Source organism: Diadema antillarum, unplaced genomic scaffold (genome assembly GCF_040938485.1).
Source record: "Diadema antillarum isolate AM-2024a unplaced genomic scaffold, OU_Dant_1.0 seq00000442_RagTag, whole genome shotgun sequence".
NCBI classification, from domain to species: Eukaryota; Metazoa; Echinodermata; class Echinoidea; order Diadematoida; family Diadematidae; genus Diadema; species Diadema antillarum.
This window is the reverse complement of record NW_027271417.1, coordinates 1044701-1071676: the sequence shown is the minus strand read 5'-3', so window position 1 is coordinate 1071676 and position 26976 is coordinate 1044701. Positions and strand designations below refer to the sequence as shown.

The 26976-nt window shown below is 38.7% G+C and overlaps 1 protein-coding gene across 1 annotated transcript; it reads left to right on the top strand.

Annotated features, from left to right (window-relative positions):
• The first annotated feature begins 2180 nt into the window (after positions 1-2180).
• LOC139732687 (voltage-dependent calcium channel subunit alpha-2/delta-3-like) lies at positions 2181-26150 on the top strand. Its single transcript, XM_071643542.1, has 22 exons — positions 2181-2303; positions 2916-3065; positions 4438-4589; positions 5456-5608; positions 6649-6813; positions 7452-7580; positions 8601-8729; positions 10549-10670; positions 11195-11298; positions 14142-14395; positions 16018-16162; positions 16781-16927; positions 17792-17902; positions 19808-19913; positions 20377-20605; positions 21289-21444; positions 21877-22085; positions 22763-22964; positions 23943-24153; positions 24742-24880; positions 25432-25594; positions 25937-26150. The coding sequence occupies exons 1-22, from the start codon at positions 2211-2213 to the stop codon at positions 26148-26150; spliced, it is 3483 nt and encodes a 1160-aa protein (XP_071499643.1). The 5' UTR covers positions 2181-2210.
• The last annotated feature ends 826 nt before the right edge of the window (positions 26151-26976 follow it).

The following is a 26976-nucleotide window of genomic DNA, read 5'->3' as shown; positions in this document are numbered from 1 at the left end:
ATACTTGTACTTGCATGTGTGTGTCTCCCCCCCCCCCCCATCTCTCTGTTTTTAGTACGATATGAGTATTAGAGTATAGGCTTACGGAGATTAAAGATTTAAAGAAACAGGGCTAAAAGAAAAATGACTTGTATACATACTGCTAAGATGAACATATTAAGGAGCTCATCAAACAATGTGAGTTCATCTACGTAAGATATTGATATACTTCTGAACTTCATGCCTCGCGGTATCAAACACAACGATTTGTTGTATTGATCAAAGCATCAACACAGTGTTGAACTTCAATAATATTATGATACCGTGTTGATGCGATTACCTAGGGATAGTTTTGACCCCTCAACCTTCATAATACTCCAGTACTAGAAACGTGCTTGTGTTGAAATGGTGGACATGTGTTTACAATCGCCCGTGTGTGTAGCATAAAACCAGCATTTCCCAGCTGAACGCTTTGCGACGTCGGACACACCATCGTGTGTGTGTGTGCGACGAGCATGATTATGCGGAATGATGGGTCCCATCTTTATGTGTGTTTCTGTGTGTGTCTCTGTGTGTGGACGTACGTGTCTGGGAGGGCTTCGCCGCATGATTATGGATTTTTCGTTGGGGTGCCTCGGCTGCCCGTTACCACCATGCATGGCAAAACAGGGAGAAATGCACCTGCTGCTCGAGACTGGCTAGCTCAACGAACGTCTACGTGAGATAAATCCCTAGGCCCAACATCCACACAGTGCGCGCGTGTTGTACGGTATGTTCTCTGTAACTCAACTCCCATACCCAGCGTGTTAGGCGATAGCGGGTATGCTCGCTGATCTGACGTCCAAAAGTGGTGTGAAATTGTGGTCGTTGTGTACCAAGCGCTAATCTTGCGTTCTTTAATTTTGAAATCGTCTTCATTTATCCAGCAAACCCAAGATTGGAGGCAAAAGGCAAGTATAACTGGCCATGTTGAGGCATGACGTCTGAGTTGTTTGTCCTGAAAAGAAGTCGTCACCGAATTCATGACTGGTCAGTCATAAACTGGGGCTAACAGTATTTTCTATTATCAATACCGCGGTCTACTATTATTGTGACGACTGACCATTAATTTATTTTGCAAATAAGATTTAGAATAGTCTATTCTGATATTCACAACACTCGCTAGACTCTATGTCCTAGTCACTCCCAGTTGACCAGAGGACACATCTTCTAAGTTCTGATGACTCTGATTAGACATAGTAGATACATAGAATTGTTTGTGCATATTCCTATTTAAAGACAAAAGTGCCTGGAAAGTCCTGATCATGATTAAGACGGTAAAGTAAGATCCAGCAAATAGAGATTCTATTTCTAGTCCTGCTAGGTTTCCTACTAACCGGTTAACTGTTAAATGATTCTGCTTAACCAAAGAGACAGTTAAAATTGGCTTTACCAGTTGTGTGTGTGTGTGTGTGTGGGGGGGGGGGGGGGGAGATGGGGGCTGCGGGTGGATGGCTGATGATGGGGTGAAGGGGCAACGGTCCCCCCCCCCCCCCCATCATATGCACCCTAATTAAATCATAAATGGAAACCCCACTGACACACTGTGCTGCCAGTCTGTAGCGTAGACACAACTTACCGGTAAAGTTCAGCTGCTAGTGAATGTCAGACAGAAGCAATTTCCAGGCACAGGCCTAATAGTAAAAATACACAGTTGTCATTTAACAACAGCCAAGTAGGGGCCTACAGTCGTAACTACACCGGCGCACCAGCGACGCTGTTACTGGTTACAGCGCCCCAGGGTTTAGTCTAGATGTAGGACATAGGTGTGTGTGTGTGTGTGTGTGTGTGGTGTGAGCATCCTGTGTTTATGATGAAGCAGGTAACTTTTGCCTTCCTATCTCTGATATTTGATTTCAGGACGTTGGGCACAAGAATGGACAAAATGCACCCAATTCTTATGCATAGGGAGAGCACCAGATCTGTTCAATTGTTTTGAATAGGCCTAAATCTATGTAGAGAGAGATCCCTAGAACACACAATCGACACCACCTGCCCACACAGTACGTGGATTCTTCCTCGTTCCAGTCTGCTTGTGACAGTCTCATGAAGAAAAAGACATGGCAAGTCTTCAAAATGACGTCTTTGTAAAGATGGTGCACATTCGATGTCTTGGAGTGGTTCTGGTGGTGATACTAGCCATTGGAGGCCTGCCTGGGCTGGGCCTTGCTGAGATCCAGCAGTATGATGAGATGATGTACAGCTACCACAAGAGCAGTGAGGATGGTCGTCTTGCTGGTCATGTGCAAAACTGGGCAACTCTTGTCCAAAACTACATTGTACAGGTTAGTTCTGATTACAGTATTTGGAGTGTGGTTCATACACAATTGAAATTCTTGTATGTGCCTCCAAACTTTTCTCGTGGTGAGAAGCTTTGTATCAAAGAACAGTGCTTATGTGTGATATGCAGATGATCACTGACAAAAGTAATTGTTAATGTCGTACAGAATACACTGCAGAGCAATGGTCTAGAACAGGAGCTTGTAGTCTTTCTTGTTGAGGTTGAGCCGTTTATGGACAATATGATAGGATGAACACATTCAAGATATTACTGTCTCTTCCCCCATTCATTCATATATCATCTTTCATCTAATTCTTTCTGTGCAATGGTCTTTGATCAGTGAGTATAACTCTATTAGCTTTTCTGTGCCAATTGGCGATCAAAGCAAATAGAAGCTTAAGTATTATGAATAAAGTGATATTATTTATTAGTAAGGTAATTGCACTGTGGTATCATGTTGTGGCATTAAGAACCCACTACAGGGTTTTTTTGCTGCCCCTGCTAGCAAAATTACTTGGACAAGTATTTTGACAGAACTCCCAGTATTTCATCTCATCGCATGATTTAAATTGTGTCCTATTGTTTTCTCCCCCCCCCCTACTTTTTGTCCCCAAAGCTTACGAGTGATGGTCTGCAGTCACATCACACCCAACATTTCTTTGACACGGCCAACTACACCTACCAGATCAAGGACGGCAACGATACGGTGAAGAGAGTCAAAGCCTTGCTTGGAGACTACTTTGTCAAGAAAGAGAGATCAGCTCGGGTGAGCAGGTCACCAAAACACAGGACTTCGTGAAGACATCAGAATATCCATCTCACATATCTTCACACAACATCTGCAAAGAGCAAACGACAAAAACAAAAAACAACCATTTGTGATTGCCTGATGCTCAAACTAAATTGAATGTTCACTTCTGATTGTAACCACTGATGGTGCTGTTCTGTTGTGTTCAAATTTTCTGCAGCAGTGAGTCAATTCACAACTTTCATGCAAAGTGGGTGATGTTGGTATTGGGTCTTTGGCAATATAATAGTTTAATATCTTATTTTGATTACAATGATTACAGTAAAATTTAATGTTCTGTTTTCTGAAAATTTTAGGCAGTTACCAATTAATTCACAACTTTTATACAAAATAGGTGATGTCGTTCTTGGTCTTTGGCAACATAACAGTTTAATATCTTATTCTGATAGTAATATTGACTGTTAATGTTCTTGTTTTGTCAAAATTTCTGGCAGTTGCCAATTCACAAGTTTCATACAAAGTAAGTGATGTTGGTATTGGTCTTTGGCAACACAACAGTTTAATATCTTATTCTGATTATAATAATTACAGTAAATGTTCTGTTTTCTTAAAACTTTAGGAAGTTACCAATTCACAACTTTCATACAAAATAGGTGATGTCGTTCTTGGTCTTTGGCAACATAACAGTTTAATATCTTATTCTGATAGTAATATTGACTGTTCTGTTTTGTTAAAATTCTGGCAACTTTCATACAAAGTGATGTTGGGTATTGGTCTTTGGCAACATGCATGACAAAACATGTTAGACTCGTCTTGGATATGAAGTACCGTACATTGATCAATTCTGACTGTAACAAATGCATACACTGTGCACTATGTCTACTGTGTAATCAGAAACCTACGAACAGATTTTAAAGGGTGTGTACAGTTCTGGTTGAGGTGAGGATTTAGCTTTTAACGTTTTGCGAGATATTCAGAAACCACACAATGAGATGTCAAAGAGCATGCAATTCTAAGGGGTATCAAAAGTTTATTTGATGAAAATCAGTTTTGAGATGGCTGAGATATCCAAAAACAGGGCAAAACAAAGAGATCCTAATAAAAGGTGTGGCCTGTTGCCTTTTATTATTATCACTGTTTTTGGATATCTCAGCCATTTGAAAACCAATTTTCATCAAATAAACATTGAATCCTTCTTAAAATTACATGCTCTTTCATATTTCATACGAAGTTTCTCATTATCTCACTTACATTGTAGGAATGTTCAAAACACGAATCCCCACCTCAACCAGTACTGTACAGTCCCTTTAAACATGTCTGTTTTCATTACGCTGCTTTAGTTTGGATGACACTGAACTTACCTTGAATATTATTTTAAAATTCTTTCTAGAAACTAGTGGAGAAGGTGGTGGAGCTGCATGATAGCTTCTTCAATCAGTCTATGGACTCATTCTCCTTCAGCAAACTGTCAGACCTCAATGATACCATCTACCGGGATTCTGACATCGCCAACAAACTTCCAAAGGACCTCAACTTCAATTCGTAAGACTCTTCCTTTCAATATTTGTTGAGTCCACAATCTAGAAACACTCTCTCTCCCCACATGAATGTCATAAGAGTTCGTACATTGTAGTAGTCCTAACATTTTACACTTCTTTCTTCTCAAAAATAGATTTTCATCCTTCAGGTGTATGTCTTGAGGACGAGGCGATTTTGCTTTAAACACACATATCCCATAGACACCTACCAGAGTGTACATGGGAGTAGTCTTTAACGGGTTAATGTGTGTGTGTGTGTGTGTGTGTGTGTGTGTGTGTGTGTGTGACACACCTACACTACAATAGCTTCTGACCACACAAGCATTGAGAATAAGGATTCCTGGGACTAACACTACCATAGAGCTTTCGTTAGCTCATTAGAACACTGGTCTGGCATTCTGGAGGTCTTGGGGTTTGATTCCAGATGGAATCCTTTTTTTATCCTCAGTTTTTCATTGATATTGATACATTTCTGGTCACTTTCCCTTTGTTTGCATGTATCATTATTATTCAAAATGCTGCATCACTTCGGTAATCTCTCACATACATCCCCAAGTTGATTTCCATCCTTCAGGTGTATGCCAGGTTTAATGTTTGTGTCACACACACACACACACACACACACACACATTACAATAGCTTCTGACCATATGAGAAATCGAGAATAAGGGGTTTCTGTGACAAACACTGTATTATGGCTTTCTATAGTGCTCAGTCAGTGGAGCACTTGTGTAGCAATCCGGAGGTCTCGGCTTCAAATCCTGATGGAATCCCATTTTTTCCACTCTTCATTGAAAGAATTAATGTTGGTAACATTTGGGAAGTGCCTTGCTTGTTTCGTAATGTTTCTGTTGTTCAACTTTTTTTCAGATATTTCAAGCAGAGAGTCAGCAATACATCCAGCATCATCAAGGTATCGGACAGTGTGATGCGTGATGGTCAGGGGGTAATTAAAACCACCTACTTCACCACTGGTCTAGACGAAGCCTTCAAAGAAAATGTTGCAGATGACCCAAAGTTGAGGTCAGTATTTTGTTGCTTTCAAGACTCCCCACCTGTAAGTCAATCAATCCATGTCCTGATGTGAAGATTGGAATCCCACTACATATGGGAAGCTGGTATATTCTTCACAAAGTCTATGGAGATTTTATCATCTCTCTTTGGATGTATTAGATAAAGATTTCAAGTCCAGTACTATTGGATATATATTAAAAATATATATATATATATATATTAGAAAGACTCAGTGTGTCATCATGGCTGTAAATTTCTTGGAAAATCAGACTTGGGGCTGGTTCACAGAAAACAAAATATATTGACATGTACAGTATATCTGTCAATATGTGTTGGTTGTCAATTGTCACAATTTGAGTGCTACAGTCGTAGGTTGATGACTTCATACCATTCTTTGCAAAATGTTTCACCTTTGTATTTAACAGTGTGTGAAGAGCCATTGCCATGCCAACATTATTAGGTTAAAGAAAAAAAAAATGTGACCAAGTTACTTCAACATTTGGAGCAAGTTGTATAGGATATTGCATATATTGCCATGACCTTATGATGTCAGTATGCAGACTGTTTTGTCAAGAGTTCAGTACACTGTTGCCATGGCAATCGCCTTTTTTTGGGGGGGGGGGTGGAGGAAAGTACAAAAGTTAACTGCTTCCACATTGTTGACCTGGTTTTAGTTAGTCTTTGTACACATTATTGCCGTAAGTATGGATGTTCAAGATAAGTCTTGTTGGACCACATCTTGCTATGGTAACTATATTTTTGGCAATAAAATATCTTTTTGTCATTAATTAGTTCAGTTTTGTTTACCCCCATAAAAGGGGAATCAATCACATTTAATATTGATTGTATGCTGCTCTAAAGAGGACTGCATTCAACTGTAAATAATATGTGTAATGTTCCTTCAACCTCAATCATGGCCTTGAAGCTTGCTGTATGCAATTTCTTAATCTCTGTACATACCTGCATATCTGCATATCCCAAACTATTTTGTGTGAACTTTGTAGTGACACAAAGTTTGTTTTAGAATGCTGTGTTTTGTCTACCCATAGGTGGCAGTATTTTGGCTCTGTTGAGGGACTTGTCAGACTCTTTCCTGGACGTGAATGGGATACCAACTTTGTGGGGTTCTACAATGACTATGATCCACGGGTCAGACCTTGGTACATCGCTGCCACCAGTGGGCCCAAAGATGTCGTCATTGTTCTTGACTGCAGGTTGGTTTCATGCTTTAAAGTACCTTCGAACTCAGAATGCTTACAGTGATTAATACTGTATGTACTTATTTACTGCTTTGATAGAGAATGGAAAATAAGTCCTTCATGTCATTGTGTAAAATTCCAAGCTCAATAGTGGCTGTATGTACTACGCATGAATACAGATACTTTCTTGTCTATTAATGGGTATTTAAGGACCAAGTGTAAACAAAACAGCCACAAAGATTAAATATTTGGACAACAAGCCAAGTAACACTCAGATTCCAACTTATGGCCAATAGGAGAAAAGATAAAAGAGGAATTAGGCCTATAATTGAGGTCATGGTTACCAATACATCATGCTTAATATATATAGGACTGCCTGCATTTTCAGTGGGTTTTACACAAGGTTTAATAGCTGTACTCACACTAATACATACATCTCTTATCTCAGTTTGTATTTCCTGTCAGGTTTCTCTATCTTAATGCACTAGTACGTGAGTAGTGTATTCTTGCACAATAATTATGACAAATACATTTTTCTGTCCCATGCATGTATTATTATGTTGTGTTTTGAAATGGCTGCAAAGTGTATTTCAGAAGTGTAGAGCTCATGCATGTGCAAGCAAGAAGAAATGGTGCTATGTCTCTCTTTCCAGTTACTCAATGCGAGGAGAGAAGTTTAAGATAGCCACAGAGGTTGTTAAGACTGTCCTGGACACTCTGACCAAGCAGGATTATGTCAACATCATCTGTGCCCGAGCCAGCCACTGGGATGGAGAGGGCAAGTGAGTGCAGAATGACTCATCTCTACCTCCACCATGGAGGTTGTGTTTTTGCTGACATTGGTTTTTCTGATGGCAAAATAACGCTAAAAATATAAGTTGTGAACAGATGGGGATAAAATTTACAAGAAAAGTTGATAATGGCACAAGGAAGAGACTGAATTTTGGTAGTGATGCGGATCACCGTCTGGATCCAGGAATGAAAAAAAAAAAGTAAGAATTTTTTTACCATTTGCAAATAGGGCCAACAAACAGGGGATTCAAGCTGCACACATTTGAGGTGCGCAACCGGGCAAGGTGCAGTAGGAAGCTATGATAGAGACACTAGAAAGGATTCTGAATCATTGGGCAATATAGTCATTTCAGTATGTATGTATATTAGGGGAAATGAGGTGCTTGGTGGAGGTCTGTACTCTCACATTGCTGAATTTTCTATTTTTTACAAGTACTTTTGTTGTCATTACCATAAATTAGTAGTGATGATTTTGTAATCATTATCATTATTACTTATTTCATAATCTCATTATCATTAACATTGTCATCATTACTCCCTTTGTGTGCTACAACAAAATACATTTGTAGCTATTTCTTTTTTTTACCTCATGAAAATGACCGTCCTGTAAGTAGTATGCTGTAGTCAGAGCAATTTTCAGTTTTATGACATCTCAGTGGAAAGCCACTGATGACTTTTCCCAATAAGATAGTGTGCTGTTCATGAATTTACAATGTCCTCTGTAATCTATTTCACAAACTGAGTGCTATAAGTTCTGCAGACAAGTTTAGGTATCATGCATGTGAGGACTAAAGGTCTTTAGTGCCTTAGGCATTAGTGCCTGTTGTCCAGGAATTGCTTATAGTGCTGCCAGGTTGCTACAACAAAGTCCACTTCATCTTTGTATCGATTGATTGTTTTGCAAGTATAGCTTCTGCCAATAAGACTCTTACATTTGTTTTGCAAGTATAACTTCTGCCAATAAGACTCTTACATGTGTTATTCAATGTTACATTCTTCCTGTGATTTAGATGGTACTACTATGAAACAGAGGTACAGAGTTGTAAGAATGACACGCTGGTTCCTGCCACTACGGCCCACCGCAAGGATCTCTACTCCAAGACCAGCAATCTTGTCCCAGGTGGAACAAGTGAACTAAAGTGAGTGGAATTCTCTTTGGTAAAGACAATGTGCTAGGAATGCATTATTTGCCATGACTTGATATTAGTACGGGATGCAGTGTGGCCTGCAAAGTACAGCTAAAACTTATGTCCTGTCATATTCAGAGGAGAAATTTGTGGTTATGCTTTGATAGCATGTTACATCATGTTTTGTGAAGTATATGTCATCCATTTTATTTTGAAATGCATAAGCCTCAGTGCTTTCCAACATGAATATGTTTCATTCCCATTCACTTTTCATGCAAATGATGGAGTGTGAATAACGAGAAGAGCATGTAGCATAAGACTTTTTTTTCATCACTGCTAAAACCGTAAGTTATGCTTTCATGTATTTGTATTTTGTATTTGTATTTATTTATTTACCACTCTTGGGATGGATAGTCCTTTCAGCAAATTGCTGTTTTTCAAAGGGGTCCAACCAAAGTAAAAACAACATAACAATACACAAAACATTCAGTCGGGGAGAGTAGTAAAAAAAAACAACAACAAACAAAAAGAAATGACTATACAAGAAATATACAAATCTAGCTGAAACAGTAAACAAATAACAGTCTTCGTGAGGTACATGTAAGGCAAAGAACTCAAACAATATGGAGTAAAAAAAAAAATCAGGGGTAGGGAGAAAAAAAAGAAGAGAGAGAGAGAAAAGAAAAGAGCCAAACAAAATAGTATCTCGTACATTATATCAAATCAAAATGCCATAAACTCAATAATGTAAAGCATTCAGTGCAATTGGATTGGTGTTCAAATAACGTTTAAAACTCTGAACTGAAACAAATTTACCATAATATCCAGGTCATTCCATAATTTTACACCACGATAAATCAAAGATCGTATACCATAATTAGTTTTGGGTTGGGGGAGTTTGAGTTTGTGTTTGCCAGATCTCGTCACATATGGGGTTTCACGCACATGAAAAATACTGCTTAAATATAAAGGACAAAAATTATGGGTTAATTGGTACATAACGCATGCTGAGTGTTTTTTCCAACGCACGCTTAGTCTTTTTAATTTAAGTACATCATACAAGTTTTGCAAAGGAAATAAATAATCCACATTCAGTACAGTCCGAAGTGCCCGATTTTGTAATACTTGTAATTCATTAAGATAGGACTTGTATGTGTTTGCCCAAACTACATCGCAGTAGTCAAAATTAGGCTGAATAATTGATTTGTAAAACAATAATGTTGTGCGTCTATCAATATACACTCTTATTCTACGAAATAAATATAACAACTTTAACACTTTTTTCTTCACATAATCAGCATGTTGTTTCCAACATAAATTCTGATCAATGATTACACCTAAATATTTACAACATTCATTTCTCTCTATTTCATTATCATCTATATAAATATGACAACTGTTAAGTACTGTTTGGTACTTTTTCAATCGCAGATGTGTACCGAGAAACATTACTTCACATTTCTTTGCATTCACAGTGAATTTATTTTGCTTAAACCAGCTGGATAACTTAAGCAAATCAATATCTAATTTCCTGGTAATATCAGTTGGCTCTTTCGATGCAGTAAACAAGCAGGTATCGTCTGCATACAAAGATAACTCGCAATGGTTTACATTGTATGGCATATCATTAACAAAAATAGAAAATAATAAAGGGCCTAGAAGTGAGCCCTGTGGTACACCACATTTCAAATCAGAAACAATGAATCATTTTCATGATACTTGAGAAATTTAGGAATGTGTTACAAATACAGATATCCTGACCTGCCTGTATTAAGTCCATAGGGGTAATTGAGGTGATATATGTCAAGAAGTTGTTATGATCTCCCTGTAGACATGGCTTTCAGAAAGCTTTTGAGCTGCTGCGTGGTCGATCACGGACAGGATGTCAGGCCCTCATCATCCTGGTGACTGATGGGAAGGATACAGACGGAGAACATGTCAGGTGTGGACCAGGTAAACACAAATCACATGTTTAATGTTGTAATCATTTCATTTAACCCGTTGTGGACGAGTCGCGAGTATACTCGGGCAAGTGTCTAGATGGGAAATGCGTGTTGTAGCAAAATCAACCCATCCTCAACAGATTAAAGTTAGGGCCCATCAACCCTAGCTGCCTAGGCACTCAGCTGAACTTGCCAAGCGTTTTACTCAGCATTCAGTAATCCATCAAAACATGACCTAGTTACAATGTTAGCTACTCATGTGCCTTGGTCCAACAGAAATGCCTTGGTGACACAATGGTAAGTTAGGGATATTACATGATCTCTGTTCATTTGCAATTAGTTTCTATGACATCTGTATGTGCTAGCAGTATGTGCCAATCTGCAAACAAAGCTCAGTAAGAATCATTAAAAAATACATAAAACTATTTAAGCTTTGTTCCGATGTGAATTAGTGTCAGCCTTCCAGTGCTCTTCTATGAATTACAAAACAAAACAAAACTAGGACGGTTTAACAACATCTTCTGTCCTGCATAGGTTACTACACCCGCAGTGGCTTTGTTCCTGGTCCTATCTGCAAGTATCAGTGGGAGAAAGTCTGGGACACTGTCACCAGTCTCAACAGCAAGGCCCATCCTAAGGTGAGTATAGCAGACCCCAATTTTTTTTTTATTACCCACGCCGTTGAAAATCGGCAGGGGGTTATGTAAAGGGTTCCGTATGTTTGTTTATTTGTTTGTTTGTTTGGTTTTTTGTTTGTTTGTTTGTTTGTTTGTGTGTTTGTTTGTTTGTTTGTTTGTTTGTTTGTGTACAAGATAACAAGAGAACGGGTAAACGGATTTGCACGAAATGTTCAGGGGATGTCTGGATAATGACAGGAAAGAATCGATTAGATTTTGGTGATAATCGGTTGACCCTTGCAAATTCTGTGTGACCTTTAAGTTTTGACCCCATGGTATAGTGACCACTCCGAAAATTTCCCGTTTCTCACTTTGCGATTTTTATGCTACCATACGAAAACATAAACTCCCAAACGATCGGACTTCGCTGCTCAAATGTTCGTAAGAATTCCGAAATTTACGTTTAGGCCTATTTGAAGGACTATGTCCTTCTGGATTTATGAAAGTTCGTTCTCCGTCGTCACAAACTGGCCCGTATTTTGATGATTTTTCAAATTAAAATTGGTTGTTTTTTTCGTTGGAGGAGCATTTGCTCGGTCGCAGTCACACTGCACGATATGCGCGCTCAATGTCAATGCGTGTGCAAGGCCGCTGAAAATGCATCGCGCTCTACCCTGTTGGTGCAAAATAGCATCGGGGACGTTGCGGCGCTCGTTGGTGACCGAATACTGGTGCAGTAGACATTTGCATTTAACCCTTGCATTGAATAATTCCCGTAGACACTAATCATAGGGGTAATTGCCTAGGGGGTACGTAAATTTTGTTTTTCTTTTGCGCTTTTGTGGATACCATCAAAGATCGTACACTCATACGACCTTTGATATCAACACACTCTCGGCTTGCTATAAGCAAAATATCCCGCAAGAAAACGGCGTATTTCTCGATTTTTAGCTCTTTTTCGGCGACCCGTCGCGTAGACAATACTCTTAAAACTGGACTTAATTCGCGCGCGCTTGGAAAAGTTCCGAATCTGCACTTTTGACGGTGGAATTTGGGATTTTCGATGGATTTTTGGAGGAGACTAAAGGACTTTCCTGTGGTGAATGAGTGTTACCGTATGTGAAATGATGTGATTTGCGTGTGATGTGACTGTAGAACCAAAGATCGTACACTTCAGTGTACGATCTTTGGTAGAACGCACTGGCTGGTGATAAAGGACACTGGCAATTAAGTGACCGAATTCTGGTAGATGACCGAATGCACAGTATGTTTACCCCGACTTTGTACAAGGCGTGGGTCTGCCGCCTTTGACGGCCCCTCTCTAGTTTTATTTATTTTTTTTTTTATTATTTTTTTTTTTTACCGCAGTCCCATGGTTGTGAATCACTTACCCAGCAGCCGTCTTGATGTCATGTACTATTATCTTGAACCGTAATGGTAGTGGCTCAAATAATGTAATGCTTTCTCTTCCCCTCTCTCTCTCTCTCTCTCTCTCTCTTTCTCTCTCTCTCTCAGTAATGAAAAATAAGTAACTTTATTCATAAACAGAAAGTCTCAAAATCAAGACAAAGGGAGCATATAATTTCCAGGGGATATACTGAATGTACACACCTATGTAATTGAGAATATTTATATGTGACCCGCTACAACAAAAGTATCCGAAAGTCGGTGGAGGACGATTTTCTGAAAATGGAGTGACATTATTTCCTTTCTCTTCTACTTTGCTTTCATATATAGCGCAACCAATAAAAGTACTCGGTTGCGGAGATATCGATGATTTTATTAGCACATGTCACGTGGTTGAGGAAATCAGAGTTTCGAGAAAAATGCCTTCAAAATTTTCCTTGCGATGCTATCATGATCAAGGGGAGGTGAGACAGTTTTCAACGCTTGACAATAGAAGGCCTGCTCCTAGCGACCTCCGCGATGTTCATTCAAGCTTAGCGCCAGCGGTCTACGCACGACCAATCAGTAATCAGGATGCCATGCACTGACCAATAAGATCACTCCCTCATTGCTAGGAGCTAGGGGCGGAGTATAGCTGCGGCGCTAAATCCAAACCTGACACGTTTCTGTTACGTTGAAAGTCGGAAAATCATGGCCTATAAAAACGCTGATTTCTTGCCTTTCCTTTAATCATTTAGCTTCGAAATTTTGGCAGATGATAGACAAAACATTAGACTACAAAATTATGCTAAATACAGAAATCCAATTGTTTTGACCAATTTTGATGATGTGAATTCAAACTCAAGTGATTTCAGGTTTAAAAAAGAAGAAGAAAAAAAAATATGTCTGGAATATTCAACTTTCCTTTAAAAAAACTGGTCTATGTTCATGAAATTGAGGTGATGATTGAAGTTTTGCCTCCCCCCCCCCCCCCCCCCCCCCCCCCCCCCCCGTCTTGAAAACTGACCAACATACATTTACCATGCTTAAAAACATGTATTTTGATATATATGCAGATTCAGTTTGTGAAGAATCAGTTTAGGATAGTGCACACTCTCCCTGTCTGAACCTATGCACATGCTGTACTTTGCCTTTTTTTTTCTTTTAATCGGCAGTCAAATAACTGGCCCTAAAACTTGATTGTAGCTTATTAAGTTAGACACACCCTTTCCATGGGACACATCAACCCAGTTGGACTCACCCTCCAAGGTGAAACGGTTTTGAAAGCTCTCATATATCACAGGTTGTCTTGACACCAAAGGCTTCAGAAGTTTTAGGTAATGCATTAGAATTTGCTTTCAAGACATCTCTGTGTTAATTTATCAATAAACCACAGTGTGGGCTAAGAATGACATATATAAATCAAGAAAACTTGAGTTTGATGTGATAAGACGGTGTCTGCCTCTATCTCCTACCAGGCTCGGATCTTCAGCTACCTGACCATGGACGACGGGGAACAGTTTCCTGGCAAGCTGTCATGTGACAACAAAGGTCACATGCAGAAGTTGCTGAATGGCGAAGATCTGATCTCTCAGATGGGTCAATATTTCACCTTCCTGTCTAACAACTCCCTCAACCCTACTGGCCTCTGGACTGCTCCTTACCTGGACTCGTGGGGGCTGGGCCTTATGGTCACCATAGCCATTCCTGCCATCAGCAAGATTACAAACAGGTTCAATATTCATTATCCCTTTACTTCATTTATCCCAGTAAGATATCACTCATCATACTTAAGCTTTCTATTTACCGTTAGAGGGTAAAAGTTAATAGACCATTAGAGGGAAAGTTAACAGAGAAATATTGCTAGTCAAACCAGTAGTCATGTTACATTTGTAGTTTGAATCCATCTACAGTGTATTATATCTAAACTCCATTCACTAGCTGTTTGACAAGATGTGCTAGTCATTAAATCCTAATTATGATGATTGCAATAATTCCACACTGAAAACCCTGCTTTATGAGATACATTGTGCAATCGCAGTGGCCTAGCAGCACAATATTAAAGCCTTCTTATTTTTGTTTTTCTTTTTGCATCTCTAGAGGGAGTTACTTCCGTATAGATATTTTTATGCCTCCGCCACGAAGTGTCGCCGGAGGCATTATGTTTTCGGGTTGTCCGTCCTTCCATCCTTCCGTCCGTCCGTCCATAATTAATTTTGTGGACAGCATAACTAAACAACTGTTCGAGATATCCTAATGAGACTTGGCAGGTATATGTCTGAGGGGGTGAAGTTGTACCTGTCAATTTTTGGATGCAGATGCTCAAGGTCAAAGGTCAAAAGGTCAAGGTCAAATGTGCAAAATTTCATTATTTCACACATATATATACAATGCTCGAAGGTATTTTCTTGGAACTTCAGTGCATACATGTATTACCAAATAAAAATTCTCTGGTGAGAGTTACGGGTCACGAGGTCAAAGTTCAAAGGTCAAATGAAAATGTTAACATTTCACTTTTTTCTCCTTATCTCGGAAATGATTCAAGGTATCTTCATGGAACATTGTATATATGCATGTACGTACTGGCAGTGATTATCTAGGGAATGTTGTGGGTCATGAGGTCTAAGATCAGGGGGGTCAAAGGTCAAGGTCAACTCATTAAATTTCACTTTTCCATCATGTTTATGCAATGCATGCAGGATTTTTCTTGAAACTTGGTGAATGCATGTATTACCTAATAGAAATTCTCTGGGAAGTTTTTGGCAAAAAAGGTCAGATGTCAAAAGGTCAAAGGTGAAGTAAAAGTGCTACATCTTTCTTCTTCCTCCATATCTTTGAAGTGGCTCAAGGTTTCATCATGAAACTTATGTATGCATGTTCTGCATGGCAGTGGTTCTCTTAGGTATTTTTAAGGTCATCGGGTCAAGGGTAAAAGGCCAGGTGAAAAAGCTAACAATGTACTATCTAATACAGAAATTGCACTTTTTTCTATACCTTGAAAATTACTCAATCCACAGACTTATAAAAGGGTCAAAATTCAAGTATAAGTCCTCAAATCCCCACATACATGCTCTTAGAAAATGTAGCCATTTATCCAATTACACCTAGTTCAAGGAAAGTGAACATTCAGCACATTATAACATGTCATATTTATATTTTGCATTTAGATGAAACTGTCATCACACATTGTCAACACGTACTAAATAGACCATTAGAAGAATCATACGTTATGGCGGAGGCATGCCATCGCCATAGCAACATTTCTAGTCTAATTTGTAATTATACAGTGATACAGGGAAATTAGAAGACTAACTTCATCATTTTCTCCACATGTTTGTCTGTCACTGTGTACAGTGTGATCGGAGTGGTTGGGATTGATGCTACCTTGGATGAGATTGAAAACCTGATTGTCAATAATCAGTGGGGTAGCGTCTATGCCTTCCTCATTGACAACGAAGGAGAAACCATCTTCCATCCATTGCTAAAACCCAGTAAAACGGTAAGCCACTTGAAGAAAGATCCAAACTTATTTACAATATGACCTACAACTCAGTATTCCATACTGAAAAGGTATAGAAAAGCATGGAAATCTTATTTTCGTGATCAAACAAGTATGAAAAAACCTAAGAAAAAAATGATTCCAATACTGAACTTCTGTCTTCAGGATCACAGTACTGCAAGCCCATACCTACCAAGTTTTCCTGTTTTATAGAAATATGCCTCTTTCAATTTGTTTTGTTTTTTTTAAGGAAAAAAAGAAATTTAATCAACATAATGTTGCTTTCCTATTTATACAATCGTTTGTAATACTGAAGTATGAAAGATTGCTGGAAATTCCTATTTGGCAAATTTGTCTCTGAATGTTCCTGTTAGCCCATTGATGATGGGCTGATTTTGCTACAACATGCATTTTCCATGGACACCTGCCAGAGTATACTCGGGACTAGTCTTCAACGGTTTAAACTGCTTCTCTAATCTACTCTATAGTGCCCATTCAAACCACCTGCCATTTAATTCATTACATATGTCACCAAATTTCAAATAGAAATAGGGTGTTGGGTGCATATCATCCAGAGTCACTGACATGCACCCATACTTCTTTTTTTCTGCTTCACAGCTTGTGGACGATCCCATCTTCATCAACATCGGTAAGCTGGAGCAGCCGGAGGGGAAGCCTGAAGCCTTCAGTAAGGTAGTTTCTGAGATGAGACAGGGTAAGAGTGGTTCCCTCTACATCCAAGATGCCATCAGGGGAATCCCCAAGGTAAAACAACCTTCTTGAGTCCTGCTTTATTGATCCAGTAGTATGAAATGGTGTGAGGGATAAATAACATTTCAGCCTCTTCACCTCTGTTTAAGAACATCTTTGTCTGTCAGTGGTACCATGCATCCATGGATACATCTGAGAAGTATTGATATTTCATAGACGGTATTAAGAAAAGAAAGATTATTTTTCACAGTTTGGTTTTTAGTATGCAAGCCACCAAATGTTGCACACTTGTGATGTGAGTTGTAATATATAAATCATATGTCTAAATCCAATAATCAGACAAGTCAACTTTATTTTGTTTCAGTATGATATAATCTCCCCCGTCTTTATGTATAATGTCCCATAACAAAAGTTATCTGACAGGAGTCCCAGTGTCAAATACCACAAGATATCTTGACTAGATTGAGTAGTATGTGTACAAACTACAACCATGGCCACCACTCATTATCACACTTCATCCATATGTTATCACCAAGAGCCATGAGTTAGAGACCTTTGATAGTCTGATCGAGTAACCTGTCAGGATACAAACCTTATACCCCTTTCATACTGCACATGACTTTAAACTGGCTTCTGAAGTCCGGTTAAGTCGTCCTATACTCAAACACCCAAGGTTATGTATGTGACTAGACCTATCCCCCCCCCCCTCCCCCCCCCCCCCCCCCCCAGCGCGGGCTAACTATTTTTCAACCTTTTATACTGAGAGTAAGCTCGTTTCTGGTCCGCACCTGAAGCGAGCTAACCTTCAGTATAAAAGGGGTGTTAGTACCCCTCTTGGCTTTAATAAACCAATTAATGTTCCAGTGAGTTTTCCAGGGGCCAAACTTTCTATATGACACTCCTTTCAACCATTTACAGGGAGATTTTGCAGATGGAGTGAAGACCCAGAAGATGCCAGCCACCTACTTCTACACGTCTCTCAATGATTCTGTCTATTCCTTTGCCTTCAACCTTGCAGACACAGACAAGGTGAGGGCACTATGTCATAGCTTGTCATCATGTATGTGAAAAGTTCTCACAAATTCATTTAATAAGGATAATAGTAGCTGACTGGTTAAAGGGGATGGCTAGTAACTGATCAGTGGGAATCAGTGGGAATGCTGGAGGATGATTGTTCCAATCCTTGTGGGATTCATTTAAGAGTACATTATATATATATTGTTGTGTAAAAATTCTTTGCTTCAGAATGGTCTCATATTCAAGTAATGTGCATTTGAATGTTTCCAGGTTAGCATGCCTGGTCAGTGACGGGGCATTAATCTGCACATTACTCGAATATGAGACTGTTTTGAAGCAAATAATTTTCACACAACAGTAGATATATGATGTACTCTTAACTCTTTATATGCCATGGTGGAAACCCCCAGTGTGCCACGTTATTCTGAGACACGAAGGTAGTCATGCTTTGAGAAAGAATTCTGTTTTTCCAATTTGTATAACTTCTACAAATTTCTGTTAAGATGGGCACAATAGGAGGCAAAGTTAAAGAGGAATGCCAAGCTTCGTTTCGATATAAATTTATGACAAATCTATGTTCAATTTTTCTTTTGAATGACCAGTTTCTACATTACTGTAAAGGCATGACTTTTGCACATAAAACCTTGACAGAAACTTAAAATGTATGAGCAAATCTAGTTGGGAACATCGCTTGATAGCCGACCACCACATAGAATGCAAGCCGTATATGAGAGGAACAAAAGCACGAGAAACGCTTTCATTGTGACGCGGGATTAGCAGTAATTAGCGGTTTATCGATCGGTCTTGGCGGCTTTGTTTGTTGAGCAGAATATGCGAAGTTGGCACGCCGTCGACTGAGTCGTACGTGCGAACGTGGCACATAAAGACTTAAATGAATCCCACAAGGATTGGAACAATCATCCCCCTAGTATTCCCACTGATTCCCACTGATCGGTTACTAGCCATCCCCTTTAACTTTGACTTGCCAAATTCTCTTTCATCAGCAGTCAGTAATTCATCTACACTTGACCTAGTTGTAAAGGCTTGTAGATTGGCAAGCCTACTCAAGTGTGTTAATGTGCCTCAATCAAACAGAGAAGTCATGATGACACAATAGGGATTAGGAGGATTAGTTAATCTCTGTTCATTGACAATTAGTTTTCAGACGTTTGTGTCAAGCAGTGTAGAAAACACTCCAGACTTCTGCACCAATCTGCAAACAAAGAGTAGTAAAGATTAAAGGGATTCACATTTTATCAGGACCACTTTCTTTTATTTTGTTTATGGTTATCTCAGCCATTTCAGATTTGATTTTCATCAAATAAACTTTGAAATCCTCTTAGGTAGAATTTTGCTTTTTAATATTTCATACATGGTTTCTGATTATCTTGCAAAAAGTTGAATATCTGAATCCCTCATCTCAACCAAAACTGTACCATCCTTTTAATGGATTTTGGTGTAAATGTATATTGGTCTTATTGCACTGTTCAATCAGCTAACTAGGTTAATATTCCCAACAAGATAGTGATCTTGCATTGTAAAAGATTGTTTCATAGATGATGAGGTTGAAAGACTTACTGTTATTCACATTCTAATGCTTTTTGCAATGTTATATCCCATCTTGCTTATATCTCATCAGCTCTCTTACTGACTGAAAAAATGCAAGTAATGGTTGGCATAACATTCAAATGTCTATAATAGTTTGCTAAATATATGCTGTGGATTTGTTGGAATCTGCATGGCTATGAGACTGACGTATTGAAGTCAATGAAAAAATTGCAAGGACCGATTAAGAAAGATTAAGAAAAATACTTGTAGGTTATCAAAGTCAATCTATCATCACTGGCCAAAGATTTAATGATGTATTCATTTGTTTTTAAAGAATATGTAAGGTTTTGTGTGTCTTATCAACCACAGATCTTTCGCCGTCTTGCTGAGCCCCCAGACCGGTCCCGCTACAACACCAGCTACTTCAACCTTCTTATTGAGTATAACAGCACTCTAGCCAGGCAAGACCTACCAGGTAACTTTAAAAGACAATGCATACAATCTTGGATTTTTTTATACTTCAACATACAGGTAGAAAGCGATTTCACTTTGCACCCTTTGATGGTAGTGGGCCTTGCGTGATGATCAATGTTTGAAGTAATAAGAGATATGGAGCTGACAAAACGGGCTCATTTGTGATGTGATACTCGTTCCCGTGAGAAAAATTTTTCACATATCAGAGAATTCAATTGATGGGTTAAGTACATGTTCATAGCATTTGCCCAGTATTTATTTCTTCTTCTTTTTTTATTCATTGTTATGTGAGGTATTGTACCATGAACAGTTATATGTTAAGGAAATGGAAGGAATACATTATTTTCTCTATGGTGATTCAGAGCTGGAACTAGAAATTGGAACCACTACATATATTTGTGCAGTAGGTATGTGGAGAAAAGGAAGCCATATAACATGAAAGCATATGTTGTCATTTCTTCAAGGTTTGATAGACGAGATTGAGGTGTACTATGATGAGCCCAAGTATCCCAAACTCCGGGTTTCCTACAAGTATTCCTCCATAAGATTTGCCCCCAAGTGCTACTGCAATCCAAACGATTTCCTCTTTGATGATGACTTGGCAAAGAAGACAGTCCGGGCACACAAATTCTTCAATGGCAACGAGACAGACCTCGGCTGTACAGAAGGGGGCTACTTTGAAAAGAATACAAGGTAGGAATATCTTTGAATAAGTGTAGTGTACCAATGTTTTGGTAAATTGCAAAATTTAAAGTACTTTTGGTTGGCACTATATAAACAATATAGTGATCTTTATGAAATGTCTTTTGTAAATGGTACAATTCATCAGGCTTTCATTTGTGTGTGTGTGTGTGTAAAATGAACACTGGTACATGTTTGTAGTATGTAAGATCTTTTGGTATTCTTGCTTTATAACATTCCACAGCCAATTCATTTAATTGCGACATTTGAAGTACAAGACTCACTGCACAACTACAATTGTGTAAGCTAAAGCAGATTATTATGTTACAATGCATGTGCATTTTGATAGGAACAGACTTCATAACATATAAGTCACTTTCAGCAATTGTATTCTGGTCATCATGTGCGATGCTCAACTGGACTATGCAGTGATTACCCCTCAAAATCATGTAAGTTCCTTAATTCTATACTTCCCTGGCTTGTGGGCACCTAGTGGTGTAAGGTAGAAATGACGTGATTGGAGCCTTTGGGGTTAGACAGTGACCAGATCTTGCTACGTGTAGGTGACCAGACTAAACTCCAGTGAAGGGTGTTGATATAGAAGTATGCATGCCACATGATGTACTAATCTATACAAACAAAGGCCTGACAAGCTTGAAAATATCAAGTGTTCTAAATGTCTATATCTTGCACAGGGCTGACGTACTGATAACGTCACAAATTGAACCCATCTGGAGAGACCGAAACTCACCCCTTCTGAAAGATGTCAAGTGGACATACATTGGGTGCCGGAGTGGAGTGTTTCGTACCTACCCGGGTCATAGGTCAAGACGACCTTATGATCCTACAAAGTGAGTATAGATTTGCACATCTCAATTTGGAGACTATATAGCTTCCATCCAAGCACAACTCGGCACATTCTATACTCCTCACTATTGGAAGTTGTCCCAGACATCTTGTATAAAGTTTGATGCAAAATGTGTCCAAATCCAGTATACCCTAGTAAAGTGTTGCATGATGATTATGATGTCCATAAATCACTGAATATACATCAAGAGCATCGATCAGCCCCGAGGAGGAGGAAAAGGTGGTGAATTTAACCCCTGGATAGTATTTTTTTTTTAAAAGATATTACTGTGATGTTATGTGTAATGGATGCTGAACATGCCACAACATATACCATATAATCCAGTCTCGTAAGGGAAAGAAATTTTACCCTCATTCATAATGAAAGCTATGCACTTGAGTATTTCCAAGGCAACTCCTCCCTCCTTTCCTCGTAGACGGCCATGGTTCCACCGTGTCATCGTCAACCCTGACAAGACCACCATCTCGACGGCCTACATGGATGCTGCTGGTGTGGGGAAGATTATCAGTCTCTCCCAGGCAGTCTTTGAGGGTATGGAGAACAAGACAAAGGAGGAATGTGAGGGGCTCTCAGGAAAACTACCAGGAGGATGCCAGTGTCATACCAACAGGGACTGCATCTCTGGTGAGGAAATCAAATACATGCATTCTCCTCCAATTGAGGGTTTCCATGGAAACAGTATCCTAGGGACTGCAGGGCATATCAATATTTCTCATTATCATGTGCTATCAGAAAGTGATATGTTTAGCCATAATCGGATCATGAATATCCCATACCCATGTACAAGTTTCTTTTCTGTATGTCTTAGATTGTGTTAAGAGCTATATTATGTCATCTTTGACAGAGAAAAACATATACGCATATTTCATGATATGCCTGAAAATGAGGCTGGGTGCATATCTAGGGCTGTTATCTCACAGAACTTGTACAATCATCCCTTGTGAATCATTCACTGGACAAATTATAGACTGCAGCGTGTTTGTTTTCATGGTCAAAATTAGAATAAGAGATGCGGAGGGTGAGTCACAGACAAGCTTGAATTAATTGATACCTAGGACATTTGTTTCTGTCCATTTATTATGGTGGTTGAAGAATCCAATGTTGGTAGAAATATCATTTTGATTGCTTTTTGCGCTTGACCACATCTCCTATGATAAATATTCACCCATTCTGAACAATTTGAAGTCAAGGCAGTGACCTGTGGACATCTATACCTTGATATCAGTCCAAACCACTCTTTTAGCTTTGACATCACCGCATTCCCATGTTGATATAATTTTTTCCGTCTCCCACACGTATAGGGAAATGTTACAAGAGCGAGGCAGCAGGATACACCAAGAATACTCGCTGTGCCTCAGAGCGTGTGGAGGCTGTTACCTCACTAGACATCCTCTATAATGACTTCCACAAGAACGTCTATAACATCATGCATGACAACGACATGCCATACTCCTGTGGTGACTTCTACAGGTGCCCAAATGGAGAGCCTGGCTGTCAGACAAGGTACAGTGTATCACCTTTCCATCAGCATAAGTGTATGTTTACCTGTTGAAAACGGTCTGATTTTGCTATACAGCTGTAACACGCATTTCCCATAGACGCCTGCCCGAGCATACTCGGGACTAGACTTTAAAGGGTATACAGCTATACGCTGTGTGTATGTGCAAGGGAAAAATGTGCAGAGTGTTTGGATGTTAAATATGTGAAAAATATTAAAGTGTATGCTAATTAGTAGTGTTTGTATTTCGTGAATCTATTTATGTATGTTGTCTTTCAAATGTCACCTGTAATTTGTAAATGACTTACATGTCATATTTATATGTAATAATGTTATTGTATGAGATTGTTGTTTTAGTATGTTACTCTGTCTGATGAACAAATAATCCATTGCATGTAATAATGTTATGTGGTGTAATTGTAAATTACCTCAATTTGACCTGTGGACTTCTATGGTAGTTGTTTTCAATACCGTTAGTGAATAAATGAATTAATAATAGACAAAACCTTTCAATTTAAAACCCTTTGCAGTTTAATTAAGTTGTTCATTTCCATGGTTCACAGAGACACCTTTCTTTTGCCACATGTGGTGTAAAGATTAAAAGAGCAATTTACTAACATATTATGCAAATGATCATGCCTACTCTATAAAGTAGTTTATGATGACTGGAAATCTTGCCCAGGGATTGTCTACATGAACTTTTGATACAAACTGGATCCCAAGAAAGTAAAGTTTGAAAAGGTGAACTGACCAACCCTTTATAAACACTACAGTTTAAAAGAAAAAAAGAAAATTCATCCATCCATACCAAACTAAGAATCTTCATACTTTGAAACTGGCCTTGTAGAATAGGATGTTATTGTCTGGTATGGACATAACTGTGTTTGCACAATAAATGCCATCAGTTACAAGGATTACTTTTTATAAGCTCTAACCTGGAATATCAAAGCAATAATGCTGTCATTACCCTCTTTTTCTCACAGATGTTATCTCTTTGACAACTATGCCAACCTGGTGACTGACCCCGTGTTCCTCAACATCAGTGATCTGGACACGGCTAAGTACAACAGAGTCTCGCTCGGCAAGAAGGAAGGGGAAATCATGCATGACCTCATCTACAGACATGAGTTCTTCCAGCGGAAAGAACAGATCGATTTCCAGGGAAGCTGCAGTGTGTCTCCTGGGGCTCCCCGGGTGAGTGCAGTCCAAGTCTGCTGTGGTATGATGAATTCTTGTCAGTAAACGAAGAAATTGAATCAAAGGCCCCTGCAATCCAAGATGTATGTTGACCTCTATTGATGCGCTTAGGTCACTTCCTGTGCAAATATGAATCATATGTTTTAAAATATAATTTAGTTTTCCTCATTCTGCATCCTGTGAACACCCACCTCTGAAAAAAAAAGAAGAAATCCTCCAGATCATCTTTATTCATATTCCAGTTGCGACATCATCCTCTTGTAACACTTCAGCTGAACAATAAACATAGTAAACCTTACCATTCATTGCTACGTCAAAATGTATACATTTCCATAAATTGCTTATCATGGACTCCATAGCTTTGGTTCCAGATATTGGAAATATAGGAAATATTACTTAATAAAACTTATGAGTCTCAACAATCAAATGAGTGCACAATGGAAAATCAATGAGAATGACAACAGTTAGTTTCTGAATGATGCATCTGTCATATGGCAAACACAAAGTTTTTGCTTGGCAGTACTTAAAGTGGAGTGCTTAGGTACATAAAAGGTTCAATTTATCTTTTTCTCCGAAATAAACAAGGTCTCCCTGGAGGGTATTGCCAAGACACCAGAAGAGCTGGATAACTTCTACCGGTACAAGGGACCCATCCCCTCCTTCTCCAACTCCATTGGTTGTATCCAGGACGTGGTTGGTTACCAAGCCAACTTCTCGGCCCTGGGTGAGTGAAAGCTTTTATACAGATAATCCACATCATGCATTGAGGGAATTAGTAAGAATTACACACACAAGGTACCTTCTAAACAGTCTAACATGCCCAAAGTGAGAGCCAAACTGTTTGGAATGTATTGAAGGTACAGAGTTTGAGTAAATTCTAATGCTTAAACAAACTGATGTGTAGTATTTGATTTATAGAATGTCCAATGATGAACCAGATCCTCATCTGATGATGATATTGGGATATATTCATCTTATTTATGTCTTTCCTTGTCTTCTGTTGAATAGTGAAATTGTTATCCATGAAATATGATGTTGTTTTTCAAGCACTTACATGAGACAATCTGCTCCTCCTCTCTGGAGTATATCTAAAAAAAAAAGAAAAAAGAATAATATGAATGAAACCATCTGCTATCAATATTTCATAATTTACATTATTTTCTAGCTGTGCAAGAGATTTTCTTAAAGATTCTTTTTTCTTTCTTTTTTTGGTTATAGTAAATATGTGAAGGTTGCAATGATTAATTTTTTTATTGCATATGGTCTCATTTGCAGGATCTACTGGAATGATAACAGGAAACATCTCAGGTCCCTGTAAGTCTGGCTTCTACTATCTGACCGCTCTGCCCAAAACCAATCTCTTCCTTCTGGTGGTGGAAAACTGGCGAAATGCCAAGGAAACCCTCTACTTCAACTTCAACTGCAGAATAACAAACAGGTGAGACGTATTGTTCATAATTTTAGTATAATTTTAGTTAAAAAAAATTAGTACAAAAAAGGAAAACAAATTAAAGACTTTTCTCTTGAGTTCATTAGTGCAGTCTGAAATTTTCTTGTGCCTTTCAGTGACAACTTTATGTTGAGTAATCCATAGAAGAACGAGCAAGTCATTCAATTTCTGTAAAGAATTTTTATACATGTTCAAGTGGTCAGGATGACTAACTTGTGAAAGACAGACCAATGAGGACAACACCAGTCAACCTTTAAGGCATCTCCTTCTACTCATAGTATGTATACAGGAAACAGGAATTGATTGAAACTTTTTCTTCTATCTTTATAGGGTGTCAGCCACAGGGGCCTTTCGCATCATCAATGGCACCTGTGCACACACAGATGACAAGATCCCGCTGGTCAGTCAGAACAAGTGTGCCATCATTCGTGACGTCACGATCCCCTGTGAATTCAACGTAGCGCCTCCAATTCAGATCAGCACATTCTCTTCCCTCATGATACTCGTCTTTATCCAGCTACTATTCTGCAGTGTTCTACACTAGTGTTCTACACTATACAAGTTTTGTCTGTATAATGCACTTAATCCAGAAGCGTAAGATTATTTGACTGATTTTTGTGCAATTGTTTGCTGCTTTCTGTATGGCTGATTTATCATTGATATTCAAAAAAATCTTCTAAAGTTTTAAAACATGTTTTGCTACCCCAAAAAAGATGATAATTTTCAGCAAATAGGGAATTATATTCTTGTTAGAACCAGTGAATGTGTGTCTAATGTTAAAGGTTCTTTAATTATGCAATAGTTTTTACAGCAATGGTCAGTGTAATGTACAGGATCGCTTTTCAAGTGCATGCTTTGATCCTTCTCTTTCTTTCTGTCTCTGTATCTAACTGGTCAGATTTGTATGTTTTGGCTTGCACTTATTTTTACATTGAGGTGAACTTTTGAAAATTAGCCTGCATTTTGTTGTGCCATAGGATTACAGGGTTGTAGGCGGTAGACTTGTAAAGACTTAACAATTTTCAAATGTTTGTAAATATGCTGGTAGAAACAATCATAGGGAACAGAACTATATATTGATACTGAAATTTAATTTGTAGAAGTGTGTGAGAATTTGATGTTCATACAACTTGCAGAAATAGAAGAGTGAAACTGATGAATGAACTGAATTGTTTGTGTATGTGATATTTGTCTTTAGTTGCTCAATTTGATATGAAGCTGGAAAGAAATGATGGACCAATGTTGAACAGTGTTCTTGTCTGTGTCAGTATACCCTTCAACATTACTAGCATAAATTTCTATGGAAAGTCAATGTTTGCATGATGCCTTGGTATGCTATTTTCAGACAATATCGGCCTATGATCAATGTA

Excerpts from the sequence above, each read along its gene's own strand:
- LOC139732687 (XM_071643542.1), top strand. The coding sequence starts at position 2,211 with ATGATGTACAGCTACCACAAGAGCAGTGAGGATGGTCGTCTTGCTGGT. Across the intron at positions 8,730-10,548 it reads GGTGGAACAAGTGAACTAAA|ACATGGCTTTCAGAAAGCTT; the intron begins GTGAGTGGAATT and ends ATCTCCCTGTAG. Across the intron at positions 22,965-23,942 it reads GAGCCTGGCTGTCAGACAAG|ATGTTATCTCTTTGACAACT; the intron begins GTACAGTGTATC and ends TTTTTCTCACAG.